This window comes from Gavia stellata, chromosome 3 (assembly GCF_030936135.1).
Source record: "Gavia stellata isolate bGavSte3 chromosome 3, bGavSte3.hap2, whole genome shotgun sequence".
Taxonomy (NCBI): Eukaryota; Metazoa; Chordata; class Aves; order Gaviiformes; family Gaviidae; genus Gavia; species Gavia stellata.
The window spans coordinates 24,507,301-24,526,948 of record NC_082596.1 but is presented as its reverse complement, the minus strand read 5'-3'; the positions used below and the strand labels follow the sequence as shown (position 1 = coordinate 24,526,948).

At 35.7% G+C, this 19,648-nt stretch overlaps 1 protein-coding gene across 1 annotated transcript in view; it reads left to right on the top strand.

The window, feature by feature from the left end:
• Positions 1 to 19,648, top strand: part of VPS13B (vacuolar protein sorting 13 homolog B) — a 490,950-nt gene that overhangs the window by 218,353 nt on the left and 252,949 nt on the right. Inside the window, exon 20 of the mRNA XM_059815701.1 lies at positions 9,410 to 9,557. Within this exon, the coding sequence (XP_059671684.1) occupies positions 9,410 to 9,557 (148 nt within the window). The remainder of the gene's footprint in view (positions 1 to 9,409; positions 9,558 to 19,648) is intronic.

The window sequence follows — 19,648 nt, the reverse complement described above, 5'->3', positions numbered from 1 at the left end:
CTTTTGTTGAATGCCTGTTATGTCCTTATTTTAGTATGTTTGTTGCAAGTTTATAATTTGTAAATTCTCCCAGTAATAATAGAGGCGACTACTGAAACAGTTTGTAGTAAGAAGTTACGCTGTCTGTTTGTATACTGTATGGTATAATGTGCAGCATGTTTTCTTTAAAAGGTGATATGGCAAAGCCAATGCTGCTTATGTTTATAATAGTCAGGAATACAATTAACATCTCTCTTTGAACTGAACTCGAGGCAAACTCTTTAGTTTTCTTATGTGTGACGTCTACAAAATCCTGTTAGGTATTACAGGAAGTTGTATGAGGTCTTGCTCAATAAAGAGCCTGTTTCAGTGCTCAGTCACCCTCACAGTAAAAATGTTTCTTTACATTCAGAGGGAACCTCCTGTGTTTCAGTCCATGCCCATTGCCTCTGGTCCTGTCACTGGGCACCGCTGAGAAGAGCCTGACTCCATCTTCTTTGCACCCTTCCTTCAGGTGTTTTTATACATGATGAGGTCCACCATGAGCCTTATTTTCTCCAGGCTGAACAATCCCAGCTCTCTCAGCCTTTCCTCATATGGAAGATGCTCCAGTCCCTTAATCATCTTCATGGCCCTTTGCTGGACTCTCTCCAGTATGTCCGTGTCTCTCTTGTACTAGGGAGTCCAGAACTAGACCCAGCACTCAGTAGAGGGGAAGGATCACCTCCCTTGACTTGCTGACAATACTTTGTCTAGTGCAGCCCAGGATGCCATTCACCTTCTTTGCAGCAAGGGCACTTGGCTGGCTCTTGTTCAACCTGGTGTCCACCAGGACCTTTTCTGCAAAGCTGCTTTCCAGCTGGACAGCCCCCAGCATATACTGGTGCATAAGGTTGTTCCGCCCCAGGTGCAGGACTTTGCACTTCTCATTGTTGAACTTCGTGAGGTTCCTGTCAGCCCATTTCTCCAGCCTGTCATGGTCCCTCTGGATGGCAGCACAACCCTCTGACATATCAGCCACTCCTCCCATTAATGAATATATTGAACAGGATTCATTATTGACCCCTGGGGTACATTGCTACTTACTGGAATCCAGCTAGACTTCATGCCACTGATCGCCACTCTCTGGGCCCAGCTATTCAGTCAGTTTTCAGTCCACTTGACTGTCTACTCATCCAGCCCATACATCATGAGCTTCTCCTTGAAGATCTTATGGGAGACAGTGTCAAAGGCCTTACTCAAGTCTGGGCAGACAACGTCCACCAAGCCAGTCATTTAATTGTAAATGTTATCAGACTGGTCAAGAATGACTTCCACTTGGTGAAACTATGCTGATTACTCCCAGTCACCTTCTTGTCCTTCATATGCTTGGAAGTGGTTTCCGGGATTAGTTGTTCCATCACATTCCCGAGGATTGAGGTGAGGCTGACTGTCATGTAGTTCCCTGGGTCTTCCTTCTTGAAGATAGAAGTGACATTTGCTTTCTTACAGTCACCAGACACCTCTCCCAATTGCTATGATTGTTCAAAGAAAATAGAAAGTAATCTTGTGATGACATCTGCCAGCTCTCTCAGCGCTCATGGGTGCGCCCCATGAAGGCCCATGGACTTACATATGTCTAGTTTGCTGAAGTGTTCCCTGACCTGATCCTCTTCCACTGAGGGTACGTCTTCCTTGCTCCATCCTTTCCCCCTGGTCTCTGGGAGCTGGGATTCAAGGCTGGTCTTGCTAGTAAAGACCGAGATCAAGAAGCCATTCAGTACCTCAGCCTTTTCCAACAGGAAAAGAAGCTTATGAGTTTCCTGACTTGATATCAGTGTGTATTCCCATAGACAATGAAATATTTTAGCTGGCTCTTTTTTAGCTCTTTTGTCCTCCTGCTCCTTTCCTTTTCTAAACTCAAGTGGACACAAGGAGTTAGTTAACATTGTATAATACTTATACAATTTATACAATTTTTTTCAAAAATGTTTTATGTTGATTTCATATCTAACAGCTCTGAATAATGTACAAACAGAAGAAAATACAGTTGCTTAGTGTCAGAAAAGGAAAAAAAACCACCATGGATTTGTAATAGGGACAGGAAGAGGTAAGGAAAAGATATTTGTTATCATGAGAGTATTTTCACCTTGTCATCAGCTGTAGCTGATGGTATTTCCAGATAATCAGTGTAGCAAGTATTACATGGTGCTTTGTCTAGAAAAAGGCACTATTGGTGGAACACCTTTCCTGTTTGGAGCACTGTACTGTGTGTACAGTGTGCAGTAATAAAGACCAGAAACCTTGGTCGGCTAATGGGTTAAAAAACAAAAAACCCAGAAAAACCCAGAACACCCAAGACAGAATATATGTTCAAGTGGTAGCAATTGTTGGAATTGATTTTGTTAAATTATTTTAGTTTATTCTTCAATAATACTGAGCTGAAATAACTTGAGACTTGGTGCAGAGCAAGGAAACTTTATAAATCAAAGTACTGTAACTTAAAGTTCAAAACTTATTTTCAAAATCCCCAGTTTTTGACTTGCAAGCTAGAGACATCTTAGAAATGTTTTAATTCAGCACCTTCTGAACATCATGCCTATTAAGATATTTACACCAAATTGTTAGTTTAAAAGAAAAACCACAACAACCAGAACTTGCTACTTAGTGTATATGTTAAAAAAGAGTGAATTTGTCATGCCATCTTGTTATTAACCTATTATATGATAGTTCTAATGGTTAATGGATTGATTCTCAACTTTTTAGTACTTAATACGGCAAGAATAAATTAAAAAATATACTTTTTGATTTTGCTCTCCTTTAGTTCAAAACCTGAAGAATAGGTGAAAAGCATTCTGGAGAAAGTTACTCAATGGTAAATTTTTTTGTACTGACATTTGGTGTGTTACACCTATGAAGTGGAAATACTAAGAAAAGTTTAAAGATATCAGTATTTATAAAGAATATTATGTTGGACACATGGGTAAATTTTCTGAATGTAAATGTTTTGCTCTTCAGCTCTACATTTTAAGAATTAATACATTAAGAAGAAATCTGATAAAAATGTAATTATTCTGCTTTATACACAGTCTGTGTGACTGCTCAAAGGAAAATGAGTATGAGCCAGATATGTTGTACTCTATCCATATGTTCCACATCAAAATAGCATATTTTACGTTATCTGGGTGTTAAAAATAATCATGTTTTTGGTTCCTGAATTTGTTAGACTTTTATGAAATATGTTTTTGTTACCACCATTTTTTTCAGTAACTGGTAATAATCCATGAAGTTGGAGCAGCAAATTCAAAAGACATCTTACATACCTTGCTTGATGATTGATGAACCTATGCTAGACTTAAAGCAGGGTTTAAACTGGCACAGAAGTTTGAGTTGATTTTTTTTAAATGTTCTTGTATGTGTCAGCCAAAATTGCTGTTCATTTTTTTAAAATACTTTAGTCTGTATGGATTGTTTTTGTAAAGAGAGCTATATGTGTAGCAGCAGTAGATGTGTTAGTGTAGTATGTGCATCAGTTGCTTACTTGCTGCTTTTTAACAGTTCTTAAACTCAGCACATCTATAATATATGCTTAAAACCCTTGTGTTTCTTTGGTCTGAAATCCCTGTTGAAAAGATATGCTCTTTAGTGCTTTATAAAAGGTTAATTTGAACAGAATTCAGGAAAGATACCACTATAGAGAGTGAGTTCTTGTATGTATGCTGTTTACTGCTTGTTAACGTTGCCTCCCTATTAAAAAGCAAAACAAAGCTACACTTAGAGGCCTTGTTTCCAGTAATTTGATATTTTATTTTGGCTATTTTTTGAAGATTTTTTTCAGATGTGGGTTGTGGCAGTGAGGCCTTGTTTCTAGTAATTTTGTAATATTTTTTAATACTTTATTTTGACTATTTTTTGAAGATTTTTTTTTTCAGAGGTGGCTTGTTCTATTTTTGTAAACGAGTGGTGTTTTTCATTTATTTCACTCTTTTATAAAAACCCATACTTAGCTTTGCACAGATAAATATTTTAAGAGTTTGTTTTTCTTGGTAAAAAAGCCTTAGCTATACTTTGATATGAGACAGTCAGATATGTGACACTTTTTGCAGTGAATATGTAAATGAGTGCATGTAATCTTTTTTTTTTCTCAAATGCACATTACTGTAAAGCCTTCGTGGCTTGTTAATACTTTTCTTACATTACTCATTTCTATGAGATAAAAGGGCTAATTTTAGTGAAGACTAAACTATCAAAAAATGTGTACCTACACATATATGTAGATGTATAATATAAATGGGTATGGCTGCTGATTCTGTCATTTTCTCTGGCTGTTCTGTATGTGTGTGTGTTACTATCTAATTTAATGAGTATTTCAGTAATGGAGTAGATCTAAAACCAGCAGTGCAGGTGGGTCCTTAGTGGTATACAGGAACCTTAGTGGTATACAGGAACAAATAAGGAAAAGACATTGCACCTCTTCCAGATTCATAATGCTTTAAAGCACTGGAATGTAATACACCTATGTGAATCCAGAATCCAAATTTCTCCCTTTTTTCATGAACATCTACACCACGGAAGACTGCGTATGCCAATTCAAAACCAAGAATTTTTCATCAGCTGGGTTAGGTAGATTACAGAATCGGCCTTTAGCATTTCAATTTAATCCATTTTTTTCTTCAACTTTTTTCTCTGCTCATTTTCTCTTTTCTTTATCATTATCTTAGGAATTTTACTTTGTTATAAAATCCTTTCACTGCTTTATGGAAGGTTCATTGTGGTCTGAGGATATTATCAACTCTTGATGGTATGCTTTGGGCAATTCTTCATTCAGAGGTCTGCACCAGAGGTCTCTCTGGAATGTTTGCCTAAGATGAAATAATTTTATCATCATAACTTGGTCAGCAGACTCATGTAGAACAAGTAATTCCTCTAATTTCATCTGGTTTAGGATGACTTTTGGAATATTGCAGATCTTTGTGTCTTTGAGAACCAAACACTTCTGATAATGAATGGCAATGAATGAATGACACAATGTAAGGGTAAGTTTCAGTACCCAAACTTCAGTTTTTTTCTGTATTGTAGCAAAGTTGGCTGTTGAGGGTAGATCTGTGTTGCCCTTCTTTAGTTCTAGTTTTTCTCTTCTACCTTGATAAATAGCAGGAAAGGCTTTGATAAAATAAGCATGTTTCTATGCTAGACATAATTATCTTCTTGGTGTGCAGCTATTTCTCAAATTATAATAGGTTTTGATTTCTGATACTTCTTGCAGGCCAAAAGCACTGTGCTTATCCCAATCAGGATCTGTCACCTCTTACTCCACAGAACAGTTAAGTTTCTGAAGGATGTGGGAATGAAGTTACTACTTAAGGAACTAAAGCTACGTGGGATTTGAACCTTATCTTCTACTTTCAGAGTCCCCTTGAAATTGCTGATAGAATGCTTTCATCAGTTGTTGAAAATGTGGGAGTTCTTGGCTGACGTCAGTTCATCACATAAGCTTGGAAAGATTACACCTGATCAGTGATTGGTCTTTTATCCCAGCAGAGCACTTTTCTGACCATACCTGAAATTCCTACCTAAAGCAGTCACAGAATTTCATTTGAATTAGCAAGTTCATGTGCCAGGAAAGAAGGTTCTTTTGTGAACCCCAGGGGGTAGGCATGCCTAATATTTTTAATTAGGAATTAATTTTAATTAATGTAATGTTATTAATTTAATTTTAATTGGTAACTAGGCCTAATGCCTAGTTTTGTTTGAGCTCTCTGAAGCAATTTAGGTGTGTGCTTACATTATTAATCTCAGAAATCAAAACAATGAAACATAAATCTGTAGTCAAACAGTGATTGTGGTTTCATGATATTAGAACTTGTTGCAAGGTGGGCAAGGTAGATTCTCCTTGCTGTTGGAGCTCGTTCTGGCATAGCTTGGACAGTCGTGCAGCATAGCTAAATAGTCTTCTCTGAGGCAGATAGTGATTGCATGACAGTGATCTTAGATGTTCAGGAAACACCATGTCTTGAATAGAACTGCCATCTGTCCCCATTCCAAAGACTTCATTAATTTTTCTTCCTGCTTGCTGGTTGCAAGCTACTGCACATGTACGCATCAGTCTGTGTGCACACAGCATCCATCATATGGGATAGCTGGGTTTGGTATCATTTCAAAGATGGCAGCCCATGTCTGAGCTGAGGCTTCTGAATTCAACATTTTACAAGCAAGTGCTTCATTTTTTCACTGAGTAATAATATTTAAGTTCCTATCTTGGAATATTCTTTTGCCTTTGGTTTGTTATCAGGGAGGTGACTGTATAGGCATCCCTCAAATGAAAGTTACTCATCTGCTCAGTTAGTCAAGTTTTCTGTAGAACACATTTCTCATGTTCCCAGATTTGCCTGCATCCTCTTCAGCATCACACTTGTGCGAAGTTATAATTCAGAAATAAAATATTTAATTACTGAAAGTCCCAAGTAAAATATTAATATATTAATTTATTCTACCTGGGGCAATTTTCCACTAGCTCTCTTTACAGGTTATTGTAGCTTCAGTTAGTTGGCGTAGCTCTACATAAATCAGGAAATACTTGGGACTTGGTATTTTTGCGGGTTGGTTTTTAGCTATTGTTGTTCTATGCCTTTCTCTGAGTTTAGATCTTTACCATTTCCAAAGTCATGTTGACCGCACAGTATGAAGTAAAATAAATAATATAATATGTATCTGTTGATCCATTTACATGCATAAATAGCATATATGTATATGTGTGTTTTGTGTACACATACTTAACATGGTGTGTAATGTATTAGATTATTTGTGTCAATAAAATTTAAATTTGGAGAAGGATAGATTTTCTGTAGCTTTTTTTTAGCCGCCGCTTGAAAAGTTAATTGTAATTATTATACTGGAAAAGTAGTAAATTTTCTTATTTTGAGTACCATGAATTATTATTAATCTAGTATTCAGTGTGTAATAGCCACAAAACATTATTGCATTGATAAAACTACGGTCAGTATTCTAGAACAGAATCTGATTTTGACTATGTGTCAACAAAACAACCTCAAAAAAATGTTGCTGTAGTTCCATAACTTTATTAAATGTTGTTTATTTATCTTCTTTATAACACTAGCAATTAGTAACCATAAAGCTTACATCCCAAGTAGGTTTTTTAAACTTTACTACATATTACTTTATAGCTAGCTTTTTGGATTCTTGTGATGAAATGCTTATGATAACACTTGCCTGCAATGTCTCCTTTCTCATCAGATTCATCTTCTTGTACAGCTGTGGGGCTCTTGTCATCTGCTATTTCCCAAGCCACAATTTCCTCATCAGTTTGTGGCTAAACCCCAAATGTTGATGATCCTTTTCCATCTAGTTCAACATTGATCTTTCATCTTCTGCATTCTTTTAACCAGAAATCTTTTGCCAAAAACCTGACAAGATTGTACTGGGCGTCATCAACAGCAACACCAGGCTTGATTTCAGTGAGCAAAGATGAAACAGCTGTTTCATTGTCCAGATCAGCACTCAAGCACTCAATATTTGGTCATAATTTTTTCCAGCTTTGTCTGGCTGTGATAGCCTTGATGTTTTTCACTATATGACTAGTGGTGTAACATTATTATTGTATTTTGCTGATCCGTTTCTTCAGTGGTTCAGAAGTGGATACTGCTTCTTCAGACAGTATTTCCATCCAGTCTTTTGTACTGTCTTGTCTTGTCTGTGTTCATTCTTCAGAAACTCTTGCTTCACTTTGGCAAGTCAATGTTCTTGCAGTGTTACATCCAGAATTGCCAAATCATGGGTCAACAGTTGCCGTCATGGGAAAGCTGCAGATGGCTTTGCCTTATGAAAGGTTGTATCAGATAAACTGCTAAATTTTGAAAATAAGTGATGTAAAGTGTCTGACGAAAGTTTACAAAACTTCAGACTCTCTCTCTGTATGCATGTGGGAAGTATTTCTGCCATGTAAAACTTGTCTTTTCAAAGCTGATGGGTTTTTTTCATTGTTGTTATGGCTAGAGGACACCGAAGTGGCATGTTACTGTATTCCAGAATGACTTTTTAGTGCTTTTTTCATGACTGTATGTTTAGAGGGAGGAGGAGAGATGAGAGTTCTGTTTGTCATTGACATCAGTATTTTCCTATTAACTTTGCATACCACTGTATATATAAGTTGATTGTTTTCACTGCAGTAGGATTAAATAGTTGATTGTCGTTCTTATTTTAATTTACTTTTATAGTGGAAAATGGTGAAGGCGTTTGGAAATCATTCTCCTTCAATTAAATGATTTTTCTGTTTGTTTTGGGGGTTTGTATGTGTGCACGTGTTGCACACTGCTTGATTCAGTGATCTGTTTTCTATTGGAGAAAATTTACAAGCACATTGCCCGCCTCACACGAATTTGTTTCCCACAGAGATTCCTAATGCAGTGTGTGAGGTTTCTCATTACCCAGCTATATGGATTACATTTTTGCTCCAATACCAACAAAATTAAATTACACAAAAATTAATTAAAAGGCATGTAATCCTAATGTCTGATCTTTAGAAAAAACTTTTGTCATCTTTAAGTGATAATCCTCTGCAAAATCAATGGTACAAATATTCTGCTTCTGGGGTACATCTACAATTTACGTAGCAGCTAATGCTACAGCAAAATGTGAACAAGCAACTGTACAGCAAAATGGATGATCCAATATTTTTAATGATTTTGTCTTTTCTAGCTCATGCTAATAAAAAAAGTAACAACAAAGCCAGTAGACTGTGTTCATTTGTAGACTTCCAGTTCCAGAACCCATGTAGGTTAATACACGTCCTTCTTTTCTAATCTTAAAATAAGGATGCAGTCCTTGAAACTAGATTTTAATGCCTTCAGTTTCATTTAACTGTGTCATATTTTGAGCAGTTTGTAATTTATTGATATGCTTGAAAGGCAAAACACTTCAAAATCAGTAGTGGTCAGAACTAAATTTTATATTTAAAACGTGAGGAACAAATATAATAATGTGTAAACAGCAATGCATCTTTTCTTTCGAAGTTTAATGGAAGTTGATAAATTTCTTTGCAAAACTTTGGGATCCTCATATCTGGCTAAAATTTTCCAGTTTCCATTAAACATTTAGATAATTATTTTGCTTTGGTGATCATCCAGATTTACTCATGTCCATTTTGATTGGCTAACAAGCATGGTATTTTACGTTAATAAATTATATTTCACTTTTTTTGTTGTCATAGGCTTTTCTTCAGACTAACAGGACTAAAATAAAGAATTACAAGTGCAAGTCTCGGTGTAGTGTTTCATAATTTGTTTTCAAAATATAGGTGCTCCAATCATTGTTTCAATTTGTCTTCTATACATTTCAAAATATGTAGTTTAAGACATACTTCTCATGACAATGTCATAATTCAACATTAATGTGTTTTGGTTTTGAGTGATTCACAAGGCACTTCTTTTTCTAGCAGTCTGTAGGAACTGTTCCACTTGGTGCATCAGTAACTCGAAAGAAAGAGGAAGATGCATCAGTTGGAAGTGCACCTTTGGCAAGGCAGCAATCAAATCAAGCCTCTGAGTATGCCAGCAGTCCTGTCAAAACAAAAACAGTAACAGGTATGTTCACTTAAATGAAACTAGCCATTCTGCCTTTGCAACCTCCCTCAATAACATGTGTCCACAATTGAACAGCATCAGCTGTGCAAATACTGTGGAACAACTTTCAGTTTTAAAGAAATATTCTCCCAGAAAATTAAAACTTTTTAAATTAAAAATAATCAAACTTTCAATTTTGAAATATATGTTTAATTTTCTTCTTATTTTCCTGTAGGTACTATCTTTGCGGCCCTGATAGTTTCATGTGACACATTTTCTAAAACAAGATAAAGGAGATGTGCTTTCAATAGAATATCTGCTATTTGCCTTGATATTTAGTATTTTAGTCCATAATTTTATCTGACTTTGTACATTGTGATTAATCTCTTTGATTTCAGTCAGTCTGTTCACATCGCTTAGTCTGGCACGTATGGAAGTCAAGATTTGTGCATAAACAGTTAAAATTCACTGTTTTCAAAATCACTCCCGCATAGAAAAATGCATTTGTTTGTGGAGTTCAATAAATTATTGAATTTAGGAATATTTTCTGGCCACTTAAGAGTGCTGAAGTTAAACTTTGTTATTGCTAATAAAGATGATAGGGCTTTCTGGGATTTTCTAGGCTATTTATTGATATAGTACTGTCTGCAAGTAGTAGAGTAGGACAGCATCCAAAAAAGGTGACTATCCATCTGAGACTTTAGTAATCCTTCTGAAATACACTGAACAAATTATCTTTTCCTTTGCATTGATGTTTATTTCCAGATAATCATTAAGTACTTCAAGATGTCATCTGCTGAAACTGAGATTACAATCTTGTCCGTTAGTGGTAGGGTTAATTGTTATTCTGAGATTAAAAAGGACCAAAATCAGAAAATCTTTTCGCTGACTATTATGTGGGCTGCCATGTTATCATTGGTAGTAAAATAATAGATTCATTTCAAAGGCTTCTTTCTATTTCATTTATGAATATCCTTTATTTTACCATTTATCCTTTTATTTTTACCATTCATTTATGAATTTCCTTTATTTTTCCCTGTAATGAAATTACGGTACTGAGTATATCTTCATTTAACTGTATTTATCATCTGTTCTATCAACATCATAAATTATATGATGTGTTTCTTCTTGAGGTTAATTCTACCTGTGCGTGTCAAAAAAGCACAAAGATGTAATTCACTAGAGTAACTTCTGTAATTTTGAATATTTGAGTTTCAAAACCAGCTATTTGCATGAACAGATGCTAGATTAGTTTGTGTTAATTACCAATTTATAAAAGTATGCATGTAGTTTGCAGAACTAGCTTTGTACTTGAGTTTTGAAAATTAGTGTCCCAATCTGGTACCTGTTCAGCTTGGTAGCCAGTTTTGATCTTCAGCCTTTGCTATTCTTAACCTTGAGTGTTATTTTTTTCTGCAGTAATGATCACACCAGAATAGTCTACAAAAATAAAATGTTATTGTTCAAAATCTAGAAATGCCATGAATGTCAGTTTTGCTTTTGTTTTGGGTGTGAGTGCAGAAATGATAAAACAAAATGATAAATTATAGGTAACATCCTAAAAGCAAAGGAAGGATTTCTGTGCATCTCAGCTTTTTCCACTTTTTAATTTGAAGTCAGTATCAAGATGTGTTTTCAATTACTTAGTACAACACACACTGCTGCAACAATGAAAAGTTCATTTTTAGGGTTCATTTATGTTAGCTGCCACTTACTTTGCTCATTCAGTTTATCAAGTAAGTTTAGTCTAAATGCTGGGGTTTTTTGTGATTAAGCAGATATTTGGTTTCTCTATAAAACGATTTTGTGGCATAGAGCTTGATACGAATAAATGAAAGGTGATAGTACTAATTCTCTCACGAGAACATTGACTAAGCATTTTCTTTTTTGAATTAGAAGCAGTCTTTTAAAGAAGAGATTACTAAATTTGTTTTCATTAATTCTCAACTGTTAAAAATTTGTTGAAAAAAGTTAGTTTTTTTAAGTGAAGCTACATACATACATATAGCAGAGGGTCTGTTTTGTTTATTTTTAGGATGTAGTGTGCCTGACACTGCTGGTTTGAAGGTTAGCCTGTGTTTTAAAATATCTACCTACTTGTTATACTCTGGAGATAAAATGCCAGGTGTAATATACCTGAAGTATTTTGAGATTTACTTGCAAAAATGGGGAATAAAAATATAAAGTGAATGCCAAAGAGGAAAAGCCTTGTATACTCATGAAATTATTTAAAGGGATCCTATCTGTCTGCTTCAGTAGACCTCATGGATTTCCCTTAATTAAAGAAAGAAAGGACAGCCATGTCTCACTGCAGTGCCATGCAGGCTTGTTCTGTATATAGTCTCCTGAAACTTCATGCGATGTTAGAAGCTTTTCCTGTAGAGTTCATCTTGTGCCCTGTTTGTCAGAATTGGCTTTGCACTGGGAGATTCAGGGGACAGTAAAAACTAACAAGTATGTCATGTCACAAAAAAAAAGTCTCTGCTTTGATTACAAAGCCACCAGTTACAGTGGTTAGAAACGGTTGGATGGATGCAGATATGAAAGGTGAGATCTCATTCTCAGAGAAGTTTCAGTGGATCCTTTCTATCACAATTCATTTCTTTACACGTATATAATGTGCTGGAATATGGTGAATGAGTGACTAGTTTATTAAACTAAAAGCAGAGTGCCTGTGATTCTTCTCCTTTCTAATTTTTCCTGGGTCCCCCACTCCCACAATTTTTCACTTTATTTCCTTTCTCTTAATTTCACCTACTTTCTGTCTGAGTTTTCTTTCATTATTTGTCTCACCTTTTTAAACTAGGAATACTACATTGATTATAGGTATAGGACGTGTAACGCTACCTATGCTACAAAAGCATTATAGGTAAAAGGGGCAACGATCCTTGTAAGCCTTATATTTCTTAATCGTCAGGGCTCTAGCTACAGATGCCTTAAGTTGTTAGAAAACTGAGATTCCTACATTGATAGCAAGCACATCTGCATAGTCTTTGCAGATTGAAAGAGTTTGTATCTTAAAATCATGCTATTCAGGTGGTGATTTTGAATTTATCCTTTTCAAGTCTAACGTGATCTCAGCAGTCACTCCCTTGAGAACTGCTAGAAACCAACCCTACGTATTAAATGAAAGCAGTTTGTAATCACAGCTGTACAATGATTTAAAACATTGATCTTGAGTTTGGTTTATTAGTTAATGGCTGCTGAGACCTTGCCAAAAATGAGGCATGGGAAAAGAGCAAAACTGCTATTTATATGGTATCTGTCTGTGAAAATCCAAGGTTTCTGTTCTTAAGTCTCAAATTGTAGTTATTTATACATCTTCTTAACCACAGAGGCTTCAAAAACAGAGTAAGATAATACAATATACGGTTTAAATTTGGTATGATGTGGCTGTGAACAAACTAGGTGATAAAGAAAGAATATTAAAAAAAAAAGTAGTAAGTATTTACTTCAATTCCTCCATCCACCCACTTCTCCCATTCTCAGCAATTCAGCAGTTCCAGTTCAACAGTACATAGAAGTATAGCTCTTACATCTGGATAGTGGCAAAATGATTGCTATATGTGTGTATAAATATGTAATACATATAGGATATGTAGCATACCTGTACGGGAAGGTATGGGCTACAGTAGATAGATAGGGCAGTCTTTGAAAGCTGTCCTGTGCATGCTATTGAATAATGATTAAAGCCAAAGTGTCTGTTTTCACACATTCAAGATGGGTGCTCATTCATTACTAAAATAACTTGTAGATTTTATTCATATTAAGTTATTAAATGATAACTATTTTCACTTTGTTTGAAAACATAATAACATTTTCCATGCTTCAAGGTGAAATGGGTTTTTTGAGGTTTTTTTAAGTGTCTCCTAGTGAGGTCTTTTTGTAGCCATTACACTGAAATTTAATTTCACCACCATCTACTGTGACATCCAACATTTAGCAGTGCTTGGAAGTAATAATGATACCCCAGACACAAATTTGATACTGTCTTGTGAGGTGTAACCCAGTGACTATGGCATCTAATTTTTCAGTAACAGTAGAAAAGTAGCCTCACATATGCTCTTTAGTATGCAGAACGCTTTTAATGAAATAAGCTACTTTAGAGAGGCTGAAAAGGTTATTAACTTTTTTCTCACTCAAAATCCTGAAAGTTGACTTTTCTTCTAGCCACAGGATGGGTAGGTAAGTGGAATTTAATGTATCATCTAAGAAGTCACGAACCTTTCAGCCGAAGTAGGCCCCACAGACTCTTACAAAGGCACCTGAAAACTAAATGCCCTGTCCCATAACTGAAAGTACACTGGTCACATAAAATTTTGCTGACCCCTGTTATGCAACAGCCAGGTATTTGCTCATGGTACAGGGAGTGACTGCATTTCAGCCATGTCATGAGTGTATGTCAGGGCATATTACAGTAGGCAAGAGGTTTGCATCACTAGGTCTAGCACCCGTGACCAGAGATTACTCCATTTTGTTGTCTGATGGACAGATTGCAAGGGCATTTGCAAAAGAGAATTAAACGATGGTGGGTTTTGGACAGCTTTTTTCCATAGGCCAGGTTAATCAGGTCCGCAGGTTAGAGAGTGCACTGGTCATTTCAGTATTACCATGGAGTATCAGTTCCAAGTTCAAAGCTGAGAAGAGAATCCAGCATTGTTTCATTCTGCAGGAATTGTATACATGGTGTGTAAGAGTATGTGGATATGGAGAGAAAGATAGGACATGAAATCATTCCAGTTTGGAAAAATCTCTTAATTGTGTTTCTGAAACATTGATTTTTTTTGTTCTGTGGAACTATTGTTCTTGCAGAGAAATAATTGAAGTGTTTTAAAGTTTCATGAGTGCTAAGTTACACCTGATCTACTATTCATTTATATTTCAAGCAGATGGAGGATGGTGTCATAACAAGACAGTTCAAAACTCTGTCTTAGATGGCCTTTATATTCTCTGTCCTGTATAAATTGTCTGATTTCTAATAAGGACAGAGCTCCTTTTGCCAATTTCTACCTTTTTTTACCCTGCTTGCTTATTTTCCCAGAGTTTGTAGAAACATAGTATCTTTTGAGATATTTATCTTGTCAAATTTGATTTATATTGACCCACAAATGCAAAAGGAATTAGAGGACAAGCAAGTGAGTTGGATGCATATGCATAGAGTATAGGATTGCATAAGCCTTCTTTCCATAGGAAACCAGGCAAAGAAAGATAGCCACCTTTCCTTTCAATCACTTCCTAACATCTGATAGTGTAGATAAAATAACACTCTTATAAGTTGGTCATTAGATACTTACTGTAACTGGAACTTCGTGGTTGTTACGGGAAGTGTTAGTAATTCGATTTTGAAAGCTTTACTCAAGTAATTCTTAAAATTCCTTCGAAGTATACACATGAGATATTTCTGAACCACTATTAAATACTTCTCCATAAAAGTGGAGAAAAGAGGAAGCTTTAAATGTAGGCATGTCTCTATTTTATGCTGTTAGTGTTTTTATTTGAAGTTTCATCTTACGTTTAATAACCTTTCACTTGAGTACAGTGTGGAAGAATATGACCTGTACTTAGCAAAACTGGATGCAGTGCTGATATTTTTTTTTTTCCTAAAGTATAACTAGAATGCTGAACTAGATTCCTGCTAAAATGAGCTGTTGGAATGCAAAAAAACTGGCAAATGTGAGAGAAGTCTGTCTGGTGAGAAATCAATGGATTATCTGAAGTATTTGAATTAGTAGGTCACTATTTCTGCTCAATGAACTGAGTGATTATTGTTTATTCATGCCTGCTATGAAATGTACGACTGATGATTTATTTGGGAAGATGAATGAAATGAAATAGATGCTAAATAGGCAAAGTAAAATATAGGAATTTAAATCTGACACACGTTTACCTAGGGTGCCTGAAAATACTAGGATTTTTATGTTTTTATAAATGAGGTTTAGCTCTTGGGAGGACTATTTAAAAGGAAGGTCTCCAGGCACAGATGATTTATAGTAACTTTCAAATGGCTGGACAGTCACATACCTATATTGAAAACTAATTATTGTGAGTTTTCATAGCTAGTAAAATGTTTGACTTCTGTGTTATGAAGGCGGTGCAATGTATGGATTTCAAAAACATTGGTAACACAAAGCCAATGTAACATATCAAACACGCTTTCTGTATGGAGAAATTCAAAGTTGAGAGAGAAAGAATGGGTATTTCTTTTTAGATTATATTTAAAAGACTAATGAACTTTTAGTGTATTTTTAAAAATGCAGAAAACTAGGTAGAATTCCTCGTGCATTTTCAAGAAAAGTTCTTGCAAATCTAAAGGCTGAAATTCTTACTTCATAGTGTAACATTTATTTGGAATGGTAAGCGATATTAAGATAAATTCAGGCATGGACTTCAGATATGAACACATATATAACACATTTTTATAATTACTAATATAGTAGCTCAGTTTTGTCTGTGAAAGGCTGTTATTGATTTGTACAAAAGTGTCAGTCCTTTTTTATTTTTGTTCCCAGAACTAAATAGGTGTTTTTTGCCAGAAATAGTGCAGCAATCATTAAGAATTTGGTGGGAGAAAATGCTGACCATAGCCATTCCCTAGCCAACCCCCACTTTCACACAGAAAGATCCTTTTTACTTGCACAACAATGTTAATATCACATTTGTCTTTGTTTACAAAGACATATGTTTGCTCTAGAAAAAGGCATGTTGGGTAAAAAGTCAAAAGCCTCTGTATTTTAACACTTACTCTGCTGCTGACTTGTTGAATGACCATTCTAATTTAGTCACGACATCTCTCTGCTGCCATTTCTCTGGGTATAAAGGACTTGCTCTGGCTAGTTGTCAAGGACTGTGTGGCTCAGTTACCATCTTGATTGATAAAAGTAATGTATTCTCTGCACTGTTAGTAAAGTAGAATGCAAAAATGCTCAAGGCCAGTAAAGAGATTATTTATGCAAAGACTATTCAGTATGTGGGCAAATACATTGCATATTTTCATAAGCTTTAAAGGACTTCCTGCTGTTATTTTAGTTAAGTACTGCTTTTAATCTCAACCATCCTGATGAAGAGTGCAAACTTTTTTACATACAGAGCATCACAGTCTATCCTTAGAAAAAAAGTCTGTTACATGAATAATTCAAATATCAGTCATCCAGGAATGGGGCTATAGGGAATAACTTCTCTTATGATACTGCAAAAATAGAATGTGAATATTTCTGAAACACTTCTGATGGATACTGATGGTTCAGAAAATACTGGTAAATGCACCTTTGAGCTTCACCTAGTGGTTTCAGTGAGCCTGCTACTTAGATTGACTTCTCATTTTTAAATTGGATCGTGGGAAAAAATAGTATGTTAAGATAGGAAGTATTTTTAACAAGATATTCCTCTGTGTTTTTGCAATTTCTTATGTATGTATAATTTTTAATATTAAATCATGGAACAAAATTATTATATGGAAATGCATTCTGTTGAGAACAGAATTTGTTTCTTAGGCCATCATATATATACACACACATATACAAAAGTGTGAATCATTTGTAATGCCTTCATGTGTCTCTTATATATAGACATATATGTTTAGTTCTGTAGTGTTGCAAATACAAAAACATGTAGGCTTATGAGGAAAAAAGGAATGCAAACCTAAGGACAAACAAGTTTTTATAACAAGTTTCAGTGACTTTTTAGTTTTGCACAATATTATACGTGGAAACCCAAAATTGCTGGGTTACAGAAAAGAGCAAGTAAGGTGGTGGGGTTTTTTTGGGAGGGGTAGTTTTTGTTTTGTTTTACATATGAAGAAACCAATTAATCTTCTGCAAAGAAAACCTCTAGGCCATTTATGCTTTTTTTCAGAGTTGTTTGAAGTTTGAATTTTCTCCTCCACTGCATTTAAATCTCGTTTCTAATCCCTTAGACCCCTTGATCAGTTCCTTAACAGCTTGCATTTGTAGCAAATGCCTTGGTATTTTTGTTTTTATTTCTGATAATATCTATTCACATTTTCATGTATTAGATATGGCTTTTTAAGAAATCCCAGTGAGTTCTTTGACACTGTGGAGACCACTTCTAATTTTAGCAGAGGAAAAATCTTTCTAGAGGAGCCTTGTAATAACAGTATGCTTTCCTTTGATTTCTTTCTTCCTTTAAATACTATTAATGTTCATGTGTTTTGCTGTCAAGGGCTCTTAGTAACTATGATTAGTTTGCAATAGGAATTTTCTCAGCTTAACTCAGTTTTGATGTGTGAGAAGCTATATGACAGATAATGTGATGTGGGAAGGAAAGCTTGCCCAGCTTGTTGAGGTCATATGACAGATGCATTTTGAGTATGGTCATACGATGGGATGGTGGACAGACTGTCCTACTGCAGGCTACTGCATGGGTGTCTGTCTATGAACCTTGTCTTTCAGTAGGAGCTCTCTGAGCTTTTGGGGATCACTGAAAGTAGGGGTTTGCCTACAGCAGGATAACCTTTTCCATGCCCTCTTAATACATGAGGTATCTGAGGCACACAGTGCACTAGAAGAAATGAGTTGTCTTGTGCCAGAGGGATGTGACATGATAGATCTGTACCATATACAAATTAGGAATAAGGTATTAGCATTGTATTTCACGTCCCTTTAGTTCAATTGCTAGCTGTAAGGAGAGAGGAGGAACTAAAAGCATGAGGCCAGTGGCGAGTACAGATTATCAGTAGTCCTCAATGCAGTAGCGGAAAATCTCTAATCTGTGGTCTTTTCTGCTTTGATTTATTTGAGGAAATCTCTGTTTGCCCCAAATCTTAGCACTTCAAAAGTTTTATTTTCCCTTTTATGTTCCTTAGCTCACTGAATGTTAATAGCACAGAACAGCGCCATTTTCCCCAAAGATCTTTTTATTTTTAGAACTTTTAAGTATTTTATTGATTACACTTCTGAAGCAACCAGCTCCCAGTAGGCTAAAAAACACAAAGAAGGAGACATATTTCTCCATAAGAAAGACACCTCTATCTAGAATTTATACCTCTAAGTCGTCTTTAGTGGCATCTCCTACAAAGAGAGTACATGTATGATTATTTTTGCAGGTATGCCACTTGGAAGTCTCTCTATACTTCAACCATAAATTGTGAAATGAATTATGAAAACTGCTGCTTCTGGTAGCTCAATCCTGACTGATCTGATCAGTCCTTTTTAAAAAGTCTGTTCATTACCAGTGTGTGTTCTGAAATTGATGGTGAGTGTGGCATCCTCTGAGTGATTGATAGTTGATTGAAATAGTTGTGGTGTATATTTTTACAAAAATACCAATTACACAATATGGGACTAGAAGGTGAGAGTGGGAACATTTTATGTTCCTGTACACTAGTTTTCTTAAAAATTCAACTTGTGCGACCTGAAGCAGGCCCCCCTCTGTTTTGTTTGTTGGTTTTTTTTCCCCTCATCAGTTTATGTGTGTTTCATACAAATCATATTTTCTATCTAGCTATTACTGACTGGCTCCTGGCTTCAACACAAGGCTTATTACAGTGCCAGGAAATGTTCGTAGGTTTTCAGTTCAGTAGTGGCGAGTAGCATAATTATTTTAGGAGATTAACCTTCATACCAAGACAGATGGAGCTGATCTAGTCTACATGTCTACTGTAGAGGACTAGCCAAGCACATGTGATAGCCACACCACACTACTACAGTCTAAGAGCAACTGTCATCTACTGATGGCCTTGCCTGATGGGGAATTAGGACATTGTTATGTCTCAGCATCCCTTTAAGACAAAACTCTGGGACTTACCAGTACAGGAAAAAAAATTAACAGAGGACTACTTTTCTTTTCAGGAGTTACTTCTGTGCTTGTTGCTTCTTTCCACTCTGAAATGCTTCTTATTACTTCTCTATTTTTCATGATTTCTGATTGAATGGTTCCTTATCTGTTTGTTGGGTTTTGAGGCTTTCTTTTGTTTTTTCGTTGTGTGTGGGTTATTACAGTGAAGCTGTTGTCTATCAAGGATATTCCTGGAATTTTAATCAGCTTTGCAGGTCTGAATTGCACATACACAGAGAGAAACAAGTGGTGCTTTGGCCAGCTAATTTTATTTTTAATTCACAGATAGTTGTTTCTGGCATTAGAAAGTTGATTCCCCT